The sequence below is a fragment of the Rhinolophus ferrumequinum genome, chromosome 12, assembly GCF_004115265.2.
Source record: "Rhinolophus ferrumequinum isolate MPI-CBG mRhiFer1 chromosome 12, mRhiFer1_v1.p, whole genome shotgun sequence".
Classification (NCBI taxonomy): Eukaryota; Metazoa; Chordata; class Mammalia; order Chiroptera; family Rhinolophidae; genus Rhinolophus; species Rhinolophus ferrumequinum.
Window position 1 is genome coordinate 47,268,053 of NC_046295.1, and position 21,349 is coordinate 47,289,401.

The 21,349-nt window shown below is 36.7% G+C and overlaps 2 protein-coding genes across 7 annotated transcripts in view; both read right to left on the reverse strand.

The window, feature by feature from the left end:
• Positions 1–7,779, reverse strand: part of KIF27 (kinesin family member 27) — a 74,284-nt gene extending 66,505 nt beyond the window's left edge. For 2 of the 5 annotated variants that reach the window (XM_033124085.1, XM_033124083.1), the window contains exons 1-2: positions 7,662–7,779; positions 2,695–3,074 (exon numbers count right to left, since the gene is read on the reverse strand). In XM_033124085.1, coding sequence (XP_032979976.1) covers positions 2,695–2,992 — 298 coding nt within the window. In that variant the 5' untranslated portion in view covers positions 2,993–3,074; positions 7,662–7,779. Of the gene's footprint in view, positions 1–2,694; positions 3,075–7,560 lie in introns of all 5 variants that reach the window. The other 3 variants (XM_033124084.1, XM_033124086.1, XM_033124087.1) reach the window with 3 other exon arrangements.
• A 1,482-nt stretch (positions 7,780–9,261) lies between these two features.
• Positions 9,262–20,995, reverse strand: QNG1 (Q-nucleotide N-glycosylase 1). Of its 2 annotated transcripts, none has more exons than XM_033124023.1 (4): positions 20,922–20,995; positions 19,614–19,873; positions 13,850–14,045; positions 9,262–10,049 (listed from the first exon to the last, which is right to left on the reverse strand). In XM_033124023.1, exons 2-4 carry the CDS (start codon positions 19,785–19,787, stop codon positions 9,817–9,819), a joined length of 603 nt encoding a protein of 200 aa, XP_032979914.1. In that variant the 5' UTR covers positions 19,788–19,873; positions 20,922–20,995; the 3' UTR covers positions 9,262–9,816. The 2 variants fall into 2 exon arrangements, with proteins under 2 accessions (XP_032979914.1, XP_032979913.1); XM_033124022.1 differs by lacking the exon at positions 20,922–20,995 and adding an exon at positions 20,369–20,826.
• Between the last annotated feature and the right edge of the window lie 354 nt (positions 20,996–21,349).

Below are 21,349 nucleotides of genomic sequence, written 5' to 3' on the forward strand. Positions count from 1 at the left end.
GCAAATCCAAGTTTTGAAAAGCAGGAAAATGAATATTAAATAAGCAATATATTGAAAAATAAAAGATTTTCATTCTGCCACAGTGCCTAGCATGGTACCCTAGACACTGAAAATGCTCAATAAATTGATTCTTGTGGGGGAGGAAAACAATATTATTTGCATAACCAATAATCACACAGTAGACAACTGACCCAGAATTGGTGTCAGTATGGGAAATTGAAAATGCTCACTAATTTCACTAATACACCAAGAAATATAGCTTCAAACAACACATTACAATTTTTCACCCATCAAATGGCCCCAAAAAAATGTTTTGGATTTATAATATCCAGTAAGTGATAAGGATATGAACAAATGGCTTTCCTATATTGGTGGTGGGGATATAAACTTCTACAAGCCTTTTTGGAGGGTAATTTGTCAGTATCTATTCACATTTTAAATGTGCATACACTTTGACTCAACAAATCCACTTCTAGGAATCTATTCTGTAGAAATACTAACACATGGACGCAAAGTTAAATGTACAAAGATATGTACTGCAACTTTTTTATAACAATAAAAATCAGAAATAACTTTAATTTCTTTAATTAATACTGGAATGAATGGACCATGACCCATTCAAACTATGAAATAATATATACCCCAAAAAATGAGGTGAAATTCTATGATCCAAATGGAAAGAAATGAAATAACATTTGATATGATTAAATGCAAAAAGAAAGTTACAGAACAAGACAAAAACTATGTGTGTATTTGTAATATGCCTAGAAAAATGTCTAGAGAACTCTGGAATTGGTATACATCAAACTTTTATTGCCTGGGGATGAAAGGAGTTTTCATTTGTTTAATTTCTTAAGCATCACTTGGCAATTGTTTTTACAATGAACATTACATAAAAAATAAAAATTAAAAAAAGTAACACCATCATAACTCTTCCCAATGGTGGTCTATTTCTCCTGGTATAGAGTGTCTTTGAGCAGTTAAAGTATTTTGACAATCGATAACTTTCATAACTTTTTCCCCTAAAGAATTAAAACTGTACTCATGGCCTCTTAATAATAAAAAACAATTTAGCTACAATTGTTATCAAGATCTGAACATTTTATACTCCTATTAGTATAAAGCACACACTGAGTCTTTAATACCATAAAACATTTGCCAATCAAAACCAAAAAAAAAGCTACAAGCCTTAGGAAAACTCATAATAATAGAAAAACTAAACATATTTTATTGTAAGACCCTAAAATAAGCTAGTATCTTTAATCTCCTAATCCTGTATAATAGTGATTCGAAAAAATTGGGGGTGAGGGGGTGGTATTGAACATTGAAGGCCCCTTCATTTAATCTTTGGAATGAGGACTTCCTCAAACCAGTCACCCTCCAGCCTTCCTCGATCCCTACACTTCATGAGAGATGTTTGTGAAAGTCACATAGTCTACATTTGAAAAGTATGAAAGTAGAAAAGATATTGAAAGCCATTACACATATAGAGAATACTAATAATTTCAGACGATGTATATGCGTAACATTCAAAAATTGCTTTTAGTAGATAAATGCCAATAAACAGTCTCAACAGAGGACTTGGCTTTCAATTCCAGCTGTCACTAGCCATCTGAACAAGCCCGTCATCGCTTTGTGGCTGGAGCTCCTCACTTATAAATGAAGAGAAATGATTTTCAAGGTTCCTTCTAGCTCTAAAGGAAATCTATGATTCTACCTTTTCCAAACCAGAATCACAAGCAGGAGAAATTATATCTTAATGTATTCAGTATTTAAAATACAAATCTGTATATATATATGGGACGTGATGGATGTGTCAACTAGATGGGAGGAATCCTTTCATAATGTATACGTCTATCAAATCATCATGATGTGTACACTTTAAATATCTTACAATTTTCTTTGTCAACTATACCTCAATAAAGCTGAAGAAAATAGAAAGCTGGCTAGAAAATGGAAAAAAAAAAAAAAGACACTTTAACCTACATAGTAAATTCTCTTACTGCCGCTAAGTCCTGCTTGCGGGACTCTTAATATTTACAAGTGGACTACTAAAAGATGCAAAATCTGATCATGTTAACTCATGTCTCTCTAATTTAAATTCTATTCAAAATGACAAAGGGTTGCCAGAGATGGGGTTGGCGGTGGGGGAAATGGATGAAGGTGGTCAAAAGGTATAAACTTCCAGTTATACGATAAATAAGTCCTGGAGATGTAATGTACAGCATGGTGACTACAGTTAACAACACTGTATTATATATTTGAAAGTTGCTAAGAGGGTAGATCTTAAAAGTTCTCGTCACAAGAAAAAATATTTGTAATTGTCAGGTTATTGATGTTAACTAAACTGTGGTAACCATTTTGCAATAAAAACATATATCAAATCACTATGTTGTATATCTTGGACTAATATAATGTTATATGTCAATTTATCTCAATAAAACTGGAAAAAAAGAGAAAAGGGCTGAACACTGAACATTGTCTTAAACTTCTTTCCTCAAGCAAATATAATAATAAATTAAAGGAAACTTCAATATTTAAAAACAAATGTTTCAAAGATGATGATCTTATGAACACTGATTATCCTATTATTTCATTCAAACAACATGCTGAGCACCTATTATTATGTGTAAGTTACTGTCATGTTTTAGCTTTCTCGGGTCTCAGACAAAAGTCAGAGTATGGGAATCTTACCAACATGGCCTCCTCCGATGGTGTATGTCTTCCCAGATCCAGTTTGTCCATAGGCAAAAACAGTTGCATTATAGCCCTCGATCAGAGACAACACTAGTGGCTTTATGCATATATTATAAACCTCATCTTGAGTGGAATTTTTCCCAAAAACAAAATCAAAAGTAAATACTCTATCTCTCCCAATGATAATTTGCTGGGTGTTTGGAATAATTCTCACACAAACTTGATGATTATGAAGAATTTCTTTGCACAGCAGAGGTCTAATTCTTACAGCAACTTTTATTGGTATTTCTTCCATGGCAGCTTAGATATTACTAGATTTTCTACTTAATATTCAGTATCAGTGTGAGAAACATCCATTTTACGTAAGATCTGGACTCCTGTGTATCAAAATAAAAACAAAATTTAATTACTGACTCCTCTATCTTAACAAATCATCTTCTAAAGCAAAGTCAATTAGAGCAAGTTTTGTTCCAATATAAGATAGTTACAAAGAGAAAATCTGCCTTGTAAAAGTATACTTGTAATGTATAGATGAAATAAGTCTGGATTTGCTGCAAAATAATCTAGAAGACCACAAGTTGGTAAATGAAGCTAAATGATAAGTACATGGAATTCCAATGCGCCATTCTTTTTATAATGGTAATATGCTTCCCAGCTCATTAATCTAACTATTGAATAATTGAGGAGTTAGAAAACTAAGGCAAGGAAATAACTGGGTAATTGTACACATTAAATGCAAAAGCTTATACTAGATTTTATAGCTATGTATTGAAAAATAGTATTTCTTTGCCACAAATATTAGAAATAAATCCATGAAATAGTGTTAAGGATTTCCATAAGTCAATATAAACTTAAAACCAAAATTTTTATTAAAAAATAATCTAAACTGGGATGGCCAGTTAGCTCAGTTGGTTAGAGCATGGTGCTAATAACACCAAAGTTGGAGGTTCGACCCCTGCATGGGCCACAGAGAGCTGCGGAAGGAAGGACGGAAGGTAGGAAGGAAGGAAGGAAGGAAGGTAGGAAGGAAGGAAGGGAGGAAAGAAGGAAAGAAAATTTTAAAAAATTAAATTGGTACTTATACTTAACAATGAACATCCTGAAAAATAAATTAAGAAACAATTCCATTTACAATAGCATCAAAAAGAATAAAATACTTAGGAATAAATTTAATAAAAGACATGTAAAACTTATATTTTGAAAATTACAAAGTATTGTTGAAAGTCAAGAAGATCTAAATAAATGGGAAAACATATTATGTTCAGAGATTGGAAGACTTAAAATTGTCAAGATGACAATATTCCCCAAATTGATCTGCAGATTCAACACAATTCCTATTAAAATCCCAGGTGACTTCTCTGCAGAAATTGACAAGCTGATTCTAAAAATCACATGGAAATTTAAGGAGCACAAAACAGCCAAAACAATTATCGAAAAAGAACAAAGTTGGAGGACCCACTTCCCCTATTTTAAAACCAAGCAACAATAATTAAGATAGTGTGGTATTGGCTTAAGACAGACTTAAAGATCAATGGAAAAGAACTGAGAATCCAGAAATAAACACTTACGTTTATGGGCAACTGATTTTTGACGTGTGTCAAAAAAATTCAATGGGGAAAAGTCTTTTCAACAATCAATCATGTTGGATATCCATCCACATGCATAAGAATGAAACTGGACTCCTACCTCACTCACATACACAAAAGCTAATTCAAAATGGTTCATAGACCTAAACGTAAGAGCTGAAACTATACAACTCTTAAAAGAAAACATAGGGGTAACTCTTCCTAACCTTGGATTTGGCAATGGTTTCTCAGAAACCGACCAAAAGCAAAAGCAATAAGCAATAAAAGGAAAAATAGATAAAACGTACTTAATCAAATTTAAAAGTTCTGTGCCTCAAAGGATACCATTAAGGAAGTGAAAAGACAATCACTGAATGGGAGAAAATATTTGCAAGTCATATATCTAATAGGATTTGTATCTAAATTATATAAAGAACTATTACGGAAAGGCTCCTTGTCACACATCACTTCTGATATGGCAATTTCTGTCAAATAAAAACATTACGGGGGGTGGGGGGGAGAGGGGGCGGTCAGCCTGATGGCTCAGGCGGTTAGAGCTCAATGCTCCTGACTTCAAAGGCTGCCAGTCGATTCCCACATGGGCCAGTGGGCTCTCAACCATAAGGTTGCCAAAGGGATGGTGGGTTGTACTCCCTGCAACTAGCAACGGCAACTGGACCTGGAGCTGAGCTGCGCCCTCCAAAACTAAGACTGAAAGGACAACAACTTGAAGCTGAATGGCACCCTCCACAACTAAGATTGAAGGACAACTTGACTTGGGAAAAAAGTCCTGGAAGTACACACTGTTCCCCAATAAAGAACTGTTCCCCTTCTCCAATAAAAAATCTTTAAGAAAAACAAAAAACATTACGGTGTGTCCTCATCCACCTTATTCACTGGAACTGGCACTGTGCGACTTCTGGCTCTTCCCCACAGTCAAAATGACCATGAAAGGTAAAAGTTTTGAATCGATTCAGGACATTGAGGCAGCCACGAAAGCGCAATTGAAGACACTCAGGGCAGAGGACTTCCAGAACTGCTTCAGAAAGTGGCAAGAACAATGGGATAAGTGTGTTCGAAGTGAGGAGGAGTATTTTGATGGGGATTAATGGCAATGTGTCTTTTACTGTAATACATTGTTTTTTAAACATTCACCATACTGTTTGATCACACCTTGTATAACTCAATAGTAAAAAGACAACCCAATTTTAAAATGAGCAACGGCTCTGAAAAGACAGTTCTTCAAAGAAGATATAAAAATGGCCCATAAGCACAGAAAAAGATGCTCAACATCATTAGTCATCATGGAAATGCAATCAAAACCACAGGCGATACCATTTCATTCCCACTTACTTGGCTCTAATGGAAAAGAGATCACAATAAGTAAAGGCAAGAGCGTAGAGAATATGGAAGCCTCAGACACTCCTGATGGGCATATAAAATGATGCAGTCGCTTTGGAAAACAGTCTGGTAGTTCCTCAAAAAGTTAAACACAGAGTTATCATTTGACTCAGCAACTCCACTCTTAGATATATATCAAACAGAAATAAAAATGTTTGTATAAAAACTTGTACACAAATGTTCACAGTCTTGGTACAATAAAACTTACACCATATAAAAGATTTTTAAAGTGTCAAGTAATCTATCATAACGTTTAAGTGTAGATAATGAGAAATAATCAGTTTTGGGTGGGGCTGGGCTCTTCAGAAAAGGCGAGTCTTGAACACTATCATTAAGTAACCTATCAGACTAATGAACTATAAAGTAACATTTTCAGCACTACTTGCTATGGAAATGTTAATTAAGATATTTAATAGTCACTCGCCTTTACAGAACTCTGCATCAGCACCGTTCATTTATAACTTTGTGAATGGGTAATCTGAAAAGGATCACAATAACAAAAAACATTTACATCACTCTACTAAGAGCCCACTGACAGTAAAAAAATGTCAGCTCTCTTGGGCTGTAAAAATCCCAAAACAGAGTCAACAAACTATTATATCTTTACCAGCCAAAGAGATGCATCTAAACTTGGCAGTTTTAATCATTCTAATGAAATTCAGCACTAAAAAAAATAAATATTCATATGTATGGTAAATCTTTTTTTGGATCCTAAAGGACTCTACAATCATTTGGTACTGGAAACTTTTTCAAAACACTGCAGGGATGCTGTGTGAGTTGGTTCTTCCAAACGTCTCTGAACATTTACATTTGAAGTTTTTATTTTACAGATGTTTTTTATGCCATCACATTAAAACAAGTCATGGCCTATGTTAAGCCAAGCCTAACTACTTCCAAAGAAATTGCTAATCAAAGGTGCTAAATGTAATGTGGATATTTTCATTTTCTCAGTTTTTATAATAGGAATATCTATAAACGATTTGGCTACAAAGGCAATCGAAATTCACCTATTCTAATCATTAAAAAATGATACAGGCCCATAAATATATGGCTTGCAAAAATATTTTTTAAAAAATCCACAGCAGTTACATCTGCAATTGATGACTGATCAATTGCAGTCATCAGAAGCATATGTATTGTGCCATCATTAAATGTAAAGAAAGGTGAAATCTGACTGGCTGGTAATATTTAGGCATACTCAATGGAGTTTTGAAATCTGAGTAAAGACGAGAAATATTTAATCACTGTTGCCATTGTCACTCATTAATCAGAAATAAATGTTTCCAAATACCGCTGCCATCCTATGCCCTTGGTTTTTCAGAAGTAGTGGTTGTCTAAAAATTGTGGCTTGTTAATATTTTCATAAGAAATTTCCCAGCAAATGGATAGTGAATCGCATAAGGGTCTCAGAAATGGTCCGAAATACATGAGAACTAGATGGAGATGACAGGAAGTAAAGAGGGGACAATATCAAAGATTTAAAAACGTGAAGGGGTCGGTGTTATTTGAAAGGTGTTTTAAAGAAAGAATTTGGGCACTCTTCATCAATTATCAACGGCCACTGCGGGAGGGGGCTACTGGACTTCTACATCGCTTAGAAGGCACCAAAGTTTCAACATCCGCAATGGAAAAAAGGCGGCCTACCACAAAACGAAACCCCCAAAGAGGGTGGGCCTTCCCATTCCACTCCAGATCCTGCAGTTGGAAGTACGAACACGAGAAATACATAGGATCTGACTCAGTGGGGCTCGGTCCCGCGTTCCCACGCGTCCCTATTCCCCCTCAAGACTGACCCAACTTCCACCGGCCGCTCCGCGGGGGTCCCAGCACCCCTCGGGCGCCCTTGTTGACCTCGCCCGCGCCCCAACCGCCCCACCTTTCCCGCCCGGGCCCCTACCTCCCAACGGCGGGTCCAGGGTGCAGCGGTCGATAGGGCGGAGGGCGCCGCACTGCACCTGGCCCCACCAGCCTGGCCGGGCCCGCCAGCCGAGTACTGACCCGCTAGAGAAAGCCCGGATCTCCGGCGGCTAGCGCAGCCCAGAACTCGGCTAAACCCCGCCGCGCTGCCGCAGCCGCCGCCGTCTGCGCCTTTTGTTGTCACGGGTTCTCCCGGCAACCAGCGAAGCCCGACGCTAGCGCGCCCCCTCCGGGCTAGCCCGCTGTCCCGCCGCGCCCGGGCCCCCGCCCCCGGCCCCGCCTCGCCGCATCGAGCCCCGCCCCACCCCGCCCGCACTGGGAGCCCGCCTCCCAGCGTCGCTGAAAAGCCAACACCCAAAGACTCCTCTCGGAGTGCTGAGCCAAAGCAACTCTGTACGGGTTTGTAGATGAAATGCGAGAAAGATTCACACTGCGTTTCAGGATTTTAGCTACCAATTCAGTTTACGTTTATTGAAGTAAAGTTCACATAATGTAAAATGAACCTTTTTAAGGTGTACAATTCAGTGGTATTTTAGATATTCATAATATTGTGCAACCATCACCTCTGATTCAAAACATTTTCATCACCCCAAAAGGAAATCCTCGTACTAGTTAGCAGTCACTCCCATTCCCTCTCCCTCAGCCCCTGGCAACCAATAATCTGCTTTCTGTCTCTATGGATGTACTTGTTCTTGGCATTTTCGTGTGCATGGAATCATATAATTTTTGGCCATTTAACCTGCTGCTTTTGCTAAAAAATGTTTTCCAGGTTCAACCATCTTGTAGCATATATCACTACTTTCTACACTATTTTATGGCTGAATGATATTCTGTTGATTGTATGGACATTTCCATATTTTATTTATACATTCATCAGTTGATTCACATGTGGGTTGTTTCCACGCTGTGGCTAATATGACTAATGCTGTTATGAACATTCATGTATAAGTATTTATTGAATGTGTTTTCAGTTCTTTTGGGTATAGCTGGGCCATATGGGAATTCTATGTTTACCTTTTCCAATTTATTTTTAAAAGCCTCAATGCCTCCCATTTTTGTTCGAAACATCTTCAAAAAGCATTCCTTCTCTCATGAAACTTAGGACTCAAGGGGGAAAACACTGCCTAGTTATTAAACTGAACTATTTTGAATTTTAAAAATCCACAGACGTGAATTATGTTGCATTTTTAGAACTCAAAAAAAAGTTGCACTTAATAGTAAATTGGTTAAGTCAGACTGGCCTGCTGACAAATCCTAATGACTAATAGTAACGATTTAGGTTTGACAATTCCCAGGAAGCATTAGAAACAGGTCTCAGGACGCCATAGGTTTGCAGAGGTCAGCACGTGCCTAATAAGATTGGTGGTGCAGTGCATAACTCCAGGGGGACCTATTCACATTCAGTCATTGTCTTTGTAAGGTTATTATGACAAGTTTCCAGCAGGTGGCAGTAAAGTGCTTGGGGAAAGGACACCTTTTTCTGATTCACACAGTCACGGTGAGCTGACAAGGTAGATAACTAACAAAAATCAAGATTATGTTAGAAGGAAGGTGGGGGTGAAGGTGGGAAATAAGTGCAGGGTAGGTAATGAGAGTTCAGCAACATAAATAATCAAATTCATTGTCAACCTTTAAAATTACATGTGGTAAATTCTATTTTAGTGAAATAATCCATTCCAGGTTTAAGAAGTTTTTAAAATATTTATTCAATTCCAATGTAGTTACTCTGAAAATACCATACAGACAGATATACTAAATTGAAAATCATGTACAAAAACCCACTGTCATTACCAATAAAAAGTGTAAAATAAGCTGTCAAGATTTTTTATAAGAGCAGCATTTATAGAACAAAGACCCTACCCTCCCCCCAGCAAACGATTAAGATACATAGAAAACTACTATACCTTGAGAAAAGATACCAATGGAATAGATAAAATATTATCACTTAAGATAATCACATAAGGCATGATTAATTATAAGAAATCTGAAATTTAAAGAAAGCATTAAAATTCCTTCATTGTTCCTGTCATGTGTCAACAAAAAAGGAAAATACAGTCAAAACCAAGTGAGTAAAAAAGGATAAAGCTGAGAATACAGAGTAATATGTCAGGAACAATGTTCTAAGTGAGACTGGGTAATCAGTGATATTAACCTTCTCATAATATCAAAGTGAAATTGTACAAATGATTGTGTGGTATAAAAAGGAAGTTTTCTTTGGATCAGTTTACACTTTGGGTCAATAATATATGCAACGTGTTCGATGAAATGGAATTTCTTTCATATCTTCCCTGTGATCACGGGCATAATCCCATAAATAATAATCCAGAAGAATGGAATTGATCTCTCCACTATTTTTTTCACCCTTTTTTTCAATAAGCTCCAGAAGACAATCTCGAATCAGCTCAATACACCAAAGTGAGCACCCTCTGATTTCCACCTCTTGCCTATTCCCATATGACAGCATTTTTCCTGTAAGGGGGAAAAAAACAAAGCAAGAAGCACTAATAGTCAATGACATAAAATCAACTCAGAACTTTACTGTAAAACAAAACACAGTATTTAAATAATACTCATTTTTAAACTGTAAACCTCAGACTTTATTTTTTTGTAATTTAAACCATTTCTAAACTCAGGCATTAATTCAAAATTGCAAATTGAATTCCACAAAAACAGGGACTATGTCTGGCCTGTTTGTCTCAAAATTTCTAGGACGTGGTACAGCACCTTGCACATACTAGTTTCCCAGTAAATACTTGCTAAATGAATATGGGGTAACCATACATTTAAAAATATGAAAGCCTGGCCAATTATTGAAAAGAAAGGATTTAAAATTGGGTTTAATGCCAGGAAAACAATATTATTGCAAAATTTGGACGACTCCTGGGGGGCCAAATAAACAGCACCTCCCTTCCCCACTTGAGAAATGAACATTGACTTAGGGACACGCCAGGAGCATCAAGGAGAACCTAGGAAATCAAAGTTGTTAACCTGAACAAGGAATCGGTCTTTGGAATCATGATCCTTTAGTCAGCTCTGGCTGAATATGGAGCTGAGAGCTCCCACAGAACCCACAGTCTATTTAGTGCCCAACTTCAGGGTACATCTATCTGAACCTCCAAGATGGGCACTAGCTGTGTTTTGGCAGTGAGACCAGGCAGATAGAGTAAGGAATGCAGTAGCCAGATGCAAAATGTGGTGAGCTAGAGTGTGTGCCACCTAAAGGCAGGCCCAACATTCCCATATTTCTCTCCTTTTACAAGAGTCAGAAAATTTGATTTTCACATGAAATCTAATTCTCGAGTGTTGATAACTAATTAAAAATTGCTTAAAACACTGTTCAAGCCAAACAAAACTCATCTGCATGCTATATTTGGCTTCTGGCTACCAATCTGTACTGTTGCAGAGCTTCACAGTACCTGATAGGACTTGTGATCCATTGAGACATAGAGAAAAAGCCCCAAACTCAGTGGGTTCCACTCTGTCCTGAAATCTTTAGTAGTGTTACTTATGACCCCTCCAGCCATCTCTCCCCAGGGCTTGGGCACTGGTCACTGGGGCAGGTGGAAGAACAGACACTAGCTGTGCCCTTCCATTTCCTTACTTTGCCCCCATACTAGCATACAAATCTATCCCTTCCTCTTATTAATCAGTTCCTCCAAACTTGACTATCAACTTGGCAGAATTGCCAAATCAACCACAACAGTGATCTTGGAGGCAGACACCACCACCCAAGTAGAGCCATTAGGTGAAGAAACCACTGCCCCAGCTGACAGCTTGACTCTCACCTTGAGCCAGAGGCATCCAGTTAAGCAGCACACAGATTCCTGACCCACAGAAAGTATGAGATAATGTGTTTGTTGTTTTAAGTCACTAAATTTTAGTATAATTTGTTACACAGCAATAAATAACTAGTGTTGAACTGTGTCCCCCAAAAAGATACATTCAAGCCCTAACTCCTGGTATCTGTGAATGTGACCTTATTTGTAAATAGGGTTTTGCAGATGTAATCAAATTAAGATGAGGTCATATTGGAGTACTGTGGACCTTAAATGCCATGACTGGTGGCCTCCTAAGAAAAAGAGAGGATACAAAGGGAGAGAGGAGACTCACAGGGAAGAAGGCCATGCCTGGAGTGATGTAGCTACAAGCCAAAGAATGCAAAGGATTGCTGGGAGCCACCAGAAGCTAGAAAGAGGTAAGGAAGGATACTTTCCAAGAGCCTTCACAGGGGCATGGCCCTGCCAACACCTGGATTTTAGATTTCTAGCCTCCATAGCTGTGAGAGAATCAATTTCTGTTGTTTTAAGCCATCCAGTTTGTCGTAATTTATGTCAGCCCTATAAACTAATGAAGTAACTAGTACAGCAACTCCCAGTATAGGATAGGACATGGCCATTGAAAAAGTAAAAGAATAAAACCATTTGAGGACTGATAAATATAGAGTCAGGGAAAGTAACGTGGCCAATATATTAGGCCTAAACGTCAACCCTAGAATCACGGTGATGAATCTAAATCTAGCCAAACTGCATTGTCAGTCTTTACAACTGGCTTTAAAAAACATGTCTTTGGTGAAGAGATGGGTTAAAGATAAAATGGACAGAAATCTGGCTAGGCCTTCTAAAGGCTGTCCTGAAGATATCCAGAAAAGAGAAAAGAAAAGGAAAAGAAGTGTAGCACATCTTCAAGTTTGGAAGAAACATCGTTGGAGACCAGTTAAGGAAGGTTCTACCTCATCTAGTTAAGCCACCTGCTTCTAGATTTCACTTAAGATAGATTTTTAAAAATCAGTGTATACTCCTTTGCATTTATAGCTTGTTTATCCTCCAGTTTGCTAGTAAAAGTATTTTTTGGAAAAAAAAATCCAACTTTCTTAAATAACTAAGGGGCAAAAAAAGTTTATTCAACCTATGTCAAACTAGCTAAGGATAGCAGAATCTCCTTTTAGAAACTGGACATAATGGAGGCAGTAACAGCTGCAGCTGGACATCTGGAAAAGTGTATCTGGAGTTGAAATGGATGGCAGAAGAAAACTCAGACAACTCCGTACAACAGTGGTGGATGAACCTTTCTCACCAGGGTTTTGCTCACAGTAGCAGAGACAACTGGGTGCTATGAAAATTCAGGAGGAGACAGACAAATCATGAAGAGTCGGGAAAAACTATGTGGAAGAGGTAGAATTTAAGCTGAGCCTTTATCGATGTGTAGAATTTGAACTGAAAAAAAAAAATGGGGTGAGGGAAACCAGGCAAGAGAATGTTTAGAGAGAGGAATGAGCAGTGTATATATTCTGGCCAAAAAAAAAGATCAGCTGAACGTGGCTGTACGTGAAAGAAACCCTGACTGCTAACAGTTGTCCCTTTTAAAGGTATCCAACAATTAATGACCCAGGACATGAGCATTATGACATAAAACTGCTTGTTGTTTTGCAAATGAGGAAACGGACAAAATGGATTGCCCAAGGCAGCATAAAAGCCTGGTAGAAGCAACCACAGGAACAATGGTACCTTTATATTATGTTATTGTTATTTTGGGTGATTGAAGTCTATTTTACAAAAGAAAATTATTCAATCATAAAAATCTACTTTCTTTTACAAATAAAGAAAACAGTAGCTGAAAATACTGTACCCCAAAAAAGAGAAATTAACATTAATATTATACAATATAATTATTTTTCTTATACAAAGAAATATTTAAAAAACAAAAAGCTTATTTTCACATCAGCACAATTATCTGTACTCATATATTATAAGGCTCCCATTCTTGAGAATCAATAATCAAATCCAATAATGGTAAATAAATAAGCCTAGAAAAATGAGTGACTTATGTTAGATAACCCAGTGGCAGATCTTGGAGCCTCCTGACTCAAAATCCAGTATATATTACTTCTCAGTCCACCTTTTCTTTCAGTGTAGTGTGCTGTGAAGCTTAATTAAGTTTTCAAATACTACACCTGATGCACTGTCTTAGTATTGCATATCTTCATGTAACATAAATTTAAGATTTCATTTTATGATGATGCTCTGAAATTATAATGTCCAAATAGCACAATTTCCTACAACATCCATATTCCACAGTGAAAACAACAAAAAGCTATTTTCTCTATATTTTAATTGCCCTTGCATTTTTCTTTACAAATGCTTTTAACAAAAAAAATGAAAGAAAAAAGTGTTTTTTTGTTAAGGAAAGGAGACCTTTTGTGAAAGAAGCTAGATACAGACTCAACAACAATTCATAGTATAACAAAGAATGTCTTAATTAAGCTGACAAACCTTTGAGAAGCTTCTCCAGTAATTCATCAGAGTATTTCAGGGCTCCCAGGTGAGCAAGAACCTGAGGTAATCTATAGTCAGCAAACATGGTGATAGTGGAGATGTCATTAAAGCAACCATCTCCTTTTCCTTCTAACACACTCCATGTATCTGCCACGAGGATTTGGGCCCGTTTATAAAAAGAAATTTTTTTCCCCTGATGAATAAGAGAATATAAAGGTTACCTGGGTATCTGAAAGCTTTATGAAATGCTTTAAAAAAAAAATGACATTGAAAACATTTTTCAAGGGTAGAATAATCTTACTCTGTTGTCAAGAATTAGTCTGTTGGCAAGAATTTAAAGAAATTTATAGAAAAAAAGGGGGTCTAATAACTATTAAATTATCTCTATCGATCCAAATTTAGTTCCTATATTTTTCAAAGCACATAAAACACAATTTATGTAATCATGGTACTATTTAGTGTTCTTTTTCAATGGCATTACTTCATGTACGTATGTCTGTATCACTATAATCCACCTATTTATTATTTTTAATGGCAAGATAGTATTTCTTTAGAAAGTTTCTTTAATTTAAATGTTTTTCTAATTGCAACATAAAATACATAAGAGCATTCATTTTTTTATGTTTCCTTTCAGATATGATTATTTCAGAGATAAAGACATAATTTATCAACAGCCAGAATTTGTCAAGTCTACCATTTCTGGAAATGGTCAAAGCCAATATGTAAGTCCATATAACTACAAATTATACTTATCCATGGGAGAAACAAATTTAACCAAGCTTTATAAGATAGTGGATTATAATTTAACTCAAAAATTCTCTGTAAAACTACAAGTGCAGACCAGCATAAACTATGGAAAAACATGCACAGATAATTACAACCTACTCCTAGTCCTAATCCCAATGGTCATAACCCCAAACCATCTTTTATAACTGCTTCTCTGGTGAAAGGAAATAATATTACTGGCACCCAAGAGATATCCTGACCACCTTGGAGAATGTTTTAATAACTAAATAACATAAATAATTCAATAAAAAATGAAATCAAATTCTTCAAGAAAAGGTTCCATACAAAAATTTCTTGAGATGACAATATAGATTCCCTTATTCGGTAAAAAAAACTCCAGTGATACTGTATCCTAATAAGAAATAACCTAATATTGCTTAACTATAAAGCAATGTTATTGCATTCAATCCAGACCTACTTTTATTAAGTAAACTAAGTTTTCTAAGACCAACATTAGGAAATTCAGTATCTTGTTTTTCAGGACAAACACATATGCTCATTTTTTGACATGGTGTAAAGTCCACATATTAAATTGAGTGCTGGGGGAACAAATCACCATTAAGAAATATCCCTACATCACTTGGAAATAACCTATATTCCCAAACCTATGAAAATATGAAAACCTGGCAATTGTTCCTCTATATAAACTGGACTTATATGTGGTAACTAGGTTTCTAATTCAAGTCTAGTTTACAAAACAGAAAGACATAAAATTTAATTTACAAAATAAAACTGTGTATCAAAAACAATTATTATATCATAATGTTTATTATGATAGAGGCTATTATCTCCTATTTTTAACAAGATTGATAGAGCAAACTGGAAAAATCTAGGAACCAGACTTATGTAACAAAATCAGTGCTAGTAGCATCTAACAAAACAAACTGTCACATCATGACCACTGTTCTCATGGTAGGCAACTAATATAAACATTATAATACCCTTAAAATGAAAAAATATATATATAAGATTCAAGTGAAAAATTCAAAAATGAATTCAAATCATCTATAAAACTTTTTCTTAAAAGATGATATGGCTTTAGTAATCAAATGATTTTAGTAATCAAATTCTGCATCTAAAATATTGACTGGCATCACTGAAAATACCAGCAAATCCCAAAATAACAATTCCTTACATGTTGCATAATATCGTTTTGTGAATGAACTATTTTCAAAATAGTACCTTTATAAAATAATTGTCAATGAAAAACTGTGACCATGAATTGATTTTCTTCAACAAAATTATCATGAAGAAATTAGAAAGGTCAAGAATTACAAATGCTTAGAGCTTAATTGTTTTCATGTATGTTTCTTACAATAAGGCTGATTTTGAGACTATTCTCAGATTTTTACTTCCTTGTTTTCTGCAGTTCTTGTCCATGTCTTTTGTTCATTTTTCTATGTGATTTGATTCTTATTTAATCATAGAGTCTCTATATTTTAAGGAATTAACCTTTGGTTTAACCACGTGTCTTACAAAAATCATTGCTAGTTATTTGTATCTTTTAATTTGTTATGGTGTTTTTTGTGAAGCATAAATTTTTATTAAATAAAATTACCAATATTTTCCTGTAAAAGAAAAAAAAAAGAATTACAAATGCTTAAGAGTGACATAAAATATTATCAATTAAAATATCAAAAAAGCTCATATTTTTCATAGCCTAAGTGATTTATTAATTAGGATTTTTATATAGTTACTGCATCCTCTGAATCAGTCACTTGAAGAGCTTAAAAAATAGCTCTTCTTTCTCTTATTGATCAGAATCCTTGAAGGTGGCACTTTGGAAATAATCTGCATTTTAAAGCTTCCTAACTGATTCTGGGGCACAGGTAGGCTGGAAATTCACTAACCTAAATCTGTCTGAATTAAAACTTTCTAAATTCATTAATCTAAAAATGAATGATAATCTCAGTAAATAACTATACATTACAAATAATTATGACTATTTTTGTGCAACTTGTTAACTATTAAAAATATATAGCAAACAACACCATTACCACGTGCTGACGGAGTACGGAGAAGGGCACTCTCATATGCAGCTGATGATCATCTTTGTAATTAATTATCTTTCTAGAGAGCATTTAGCATTTTTATGTCAGAAAATCCTGGCCATGCTCTGACTCAGCATTTCTACTACTAGGAATTCATTCTAAGGAAATAATTATGGGTGTTAAACTGTTGTGCTGTATTGCTTATTATAGCATAAAACTGAAAACAACAAGACATAAAATCCAATTTAAAAAATAAACTGTATAAATGTAATTATTGTGGTAAAATAGTTTGGGCAAATAATTATGGGATTATACATCCATAAAGTGAAATACTATGATGCCACTAAAATTGGTACTATGAAAAAATAAATATACTGTGGAAGAATTTTATTAACATACAAAGATGTTCATAATATGTTTTTGTTTTTTGTTTTTTTTAAGAAGAGTGGAGCTCACAGTGGCCCATGCGGGGATCAAACCAGCAACCTTGGTGTTATTAGCACCATTCTCTAACCAACTGAGCTAACCAGCCACCCCCAGATGTTTTATTTTAAAACAGTTTCTACAGCATGATCCTAATTCTCCCCTGCCCATATGTATACACATTCACACATACACAGAAAATGACCAAATTGTGATCAGCGGTTACCTCTTGGTAGAATAGAGACTGCTTTTCTGTACGTTCCAAATTCTGTAATTATTATGTTTTACTTTTGCAATTAGAAAATTTTAAAATATAGATAAAAAGATATACTTGATTTTAACACTTTCTGAATTTCAAACCAGTCCAAAATTGATCATTAGCATTCCTCCAGATTTGGTATTAATTGCACAAAGTGCTTTAATTTTTCCTCTTTTAAATGAATATGCAAAGATAACTATAAATTGACTATTCAAAGTATTAAGTGAGCACCTGCTACAGGCTCAGTGTTACGTTAGGAATCATAGGCATTACAGAAATCTAGTGCTTTTCGATAATGCTAGTGATAATCTTATGGACAAAAACAAATGAAAAAATATAATACTCCTTTAAGAATGTGTTAAAATTCTTAAGTGTGATTTTTGTTATACTTTGGACATTTTTCTACAAGAATGTATTTTAGAAATGAGTACTAATGGGAAACGAGTTTTAATTTTAAAATGTATCAGCTTTAAAATTAATCTATACCCTAATACAGTTTTTAAAAACTGAACTTTTCAGCAAAGCAAATCGAAAGCCCTGTGCTATAAATAAAATAGAAACTCAGCAAATGCTTACTAAATCAATATTATAATCTACAAAAAAATCTACAAAAAAATTCACTCCTTTCTTCCACAAAAACAAAAACTCAGGACAATTTGAAAGTAAACAAACTACATGGTGCCCGGAATTCATTCCATCTTGAAGTCATGTTAAATTTAATCTCAGCCTGTCTTCTACTACAAACATGTCAGTTCTGGAATGCAGGAATTCTTCACCATATAAATGGCAATTTGATTTCTTTTATACACTGTTTAATATATTTAGATTGCCTGAATGATGGACCAAGAAATAATTTCTTGAAAAACAAGGATGAAATGATATACTTTGAAGACAAAGATAAATCTCAAAGTAAATTCTGCATTTTCAAAAAAAGGGTCAGAACAGTGAGCTGACCGAGGGCTTCTTTTCTAGGAACTGCCTTTGTCCCATCCACAGTCCCCTGTAAGCCACACCTAATTAATGGTCATAATCCTTCACAGTTCAATCAGCCCTTGCTCAGAAGTTTTAGAATTGGAACTGAGAAAGAGTGTCTCCTTTCTTGCTCTGGTGCTGAAGCAATAAGATGCAAAATTCATGAGCCTTTTCTATTTCATGGAGAAAGCTGGTCTACAGTAACAGAAAAATGGAGTCAACAGAAGCAAAAAAGAGAGACTAAATTCTGATGACATTGAGTCTTTGATCCTGGATGTTCCTATCCCCAATATCCATCCAAAAATTCTTTTTGATTAAGTTTTTTCAAGTTTTGGTCTGTCACTTGCAATTAACAGAATCTTAACATACATAATTAATTCATCTCTCATTTTATAACATAATTGAAAAGCTAGCAATTTCCTGACTAAATAATCTAAGATAAACTAGTTACACTTTCTTTTTCGACTGGTTCCTGGTCTGCAAAAGGGACAATAATGCTCTTTGTCCTTAGGCCCCACAGAGCAGCTCTGTGGATCAAATGAGAGAGTGATGTAAACAGTATTATTGGTAATTTTTGTTGTTGAATTGTGATTACAAAAAGGTAGCTTTAAAATTTCAATTTGACAAAAGTATTCATTAACATATTCAATACATTTATATTATGTGATTCCACTAAAGTTGCTTTCAATTCTAGGCTCTGTTAAAATACAATGATAACAGATTCTAAAAGAATTTTACAAAAACAAAATCCAGACGTATACTGGGAGGCTATACAAAATGTTCACCATTTTAAAAATACGTCTCTTTAAAATTTTTGTACCATAAGCAAATAATACGGTTATAGTACTCTGTAAACAAAAAGGAAAGCACATAGTACAAAGGTCGGACAGTTAAGTTGTCGAACTTTCTACCGTGCACTTAAACATGAGCTTCGTGTAATTAGAACTCCGCAAAAAATTGTCCTAGCTTCGTACATTAGAACTCTGCAAAAAATACTTTTTACTAGAGAATTTAGTGTACATTCTGATTTTTATCCAATAAGTAAATTTTTGGAAGTATTAAAAGGACCTCCTTATCTCTAAGTGGCAACATCATGTTGAAGGTCCAGCGTTTTTTCAGTTTTGAAACATTTTAAAAGGACAACGAAAAGAAAAAAGGACAAGAGAATAAAGGAAGTACACTGATTTTGTTACTTAATTTTATTACTACTCCTTGTCCAGAAAGAACAAACTTTAAAATTTAAGATTTTATTCTCAGAAGGAGTTCCAGAAGTCAGAGTTAACTAGGAAAAGATAATTAAGAATTCTAAACCCCAACAGAAGCAACTCACCTCAAACTGAGTCACATCTCTGTAAGAGGGAAAGCTTTCTACTACCAGATGCATTAGCTTCTGTGCACTTTTTTCACTTTTTCGAACACAATTAAGAAAAGAGCCTTCAAACTTCTCAAGGAGAATTTTCCCGGTTTCATTGAGAATCCGATGCCTCTCTTCTATCAAAGGCATGGGAACGTCGGTGTCAGAACGGAGTATATGCTGAACCTGATCCAGGGTCACTGTGGCGTAGTACGAAGCACTAGTGATTGGTATGCCTTAGAGAGACAAGAAGATGCAGGGGAACAATGTCATAATTTTATATTCATTACATCCTTGTTTTTACAACATAGTTAATATGACGCTTGAGTGTTACAGGAGCGCACTAAAAGTGGATGAAAAATTTAAAAATCAGAAGCAGATCCCTCATTTCTATTTGCTTGTCTGTACTTACTCATCCATTTCTAACTACTGAAATATTACATCAGATGTATTTTGACAGCGTAAAATGTGTTATAATATCTGTCCCTTTGTTCTTCAGATGTCATCAAAGTGGTGTTCTTTAGATAACTGGCTTTTATACGTAGCTGCGCTAAGTATTCATGTCCCCCTGAATAAAGATGTAATGCCAGCCTCTTCTCATACTTTTAAGCCAAGGGACTGGCGAAGAAGAACTTCAAGTTCGCCTTATTAACACATTATGCCATATTCCAACCCGCTCCTTGGGACCCTCCCAGAAAACTGAAGCCTCGAAGGGGAGAAGGGGCACCAACCTTCGTCAAGGGCTCTGTTGATTGCGGCGCACAGGGACCAGAATCCACTGTACGTTCTCCCCCTGTACCTTACCAAACATTTGTGCTCGTCATGCTCCGACCAGAAAGAGAAATTGAGCGTGTCTGTCACGAACACCCAGTTGACAGCGGCCTCGTCGGCCGCCTTGGGGTTCAGCTCGTGAAGGGTTTTCCAGCTAGCCAGGCTCAGCTCCGGACCCGAGACCTTGGGGAGCAGCAGCTCAGCCACCCTCCGCACACCTCCGCCGTCAATGAATACATCCCGACTGTTTTCCGCAATGAATTTTGCGGACTCCCTGGGAGTTAGAAACCCGTCCATTCCACCCCTCCTCTTTGGGACTGGGGAACAACGCTTTTGCCGGCGGGCTGGCCAAACTCTCTTCCCTCTCTCGGCGGGGCAAGGTCAGGTTCCCTCTGCCACTCTCCCTCCCTACCCACCCAGGGATCGCTGCCCTAATCAGGTCCCGCCCTCCCAGAGAGGCAATGAGAACAGAGACCGCAGTCGGATCTGGGTCCACTCGCTACGTGCCCGCACCGTTGAGGAACAGTGGAGACAGCGGGACTGCGCACGGGCTGCGCGCCGGGCCCAGGCCGCAGGCATTTCCGGGAGAACGGCCACGCCCACTTTCTCCCGGGCGCGCCCCCCGAGGCCCTTTTCCGGTTCCGCTGGTCTAGAAACCGCCTGGGAGGGTCAGGCGCGCAGTGGCGGGGAGTTGCCCACCCTGACCCGTGGGGTTGCGCCATTTTGTCCGTGTTCCCACCCTCTCTTCTGGCAAATGCGACTGCAGTTCGCCGCGGTGGCCTGAGTCGTGATGACTCCAATCGGTGTACCGTTGCGCTCACTCGGCCCCCTTGTCTCTCGGCTTCCGTGTGTCTCCTCTCCCGGAGAACGAAGTCTGGGCTAGACGCCCTCGGTGACACCCCGTATCCGGATCCCTGGGCCGCAAAAAGCATTATGGCCGC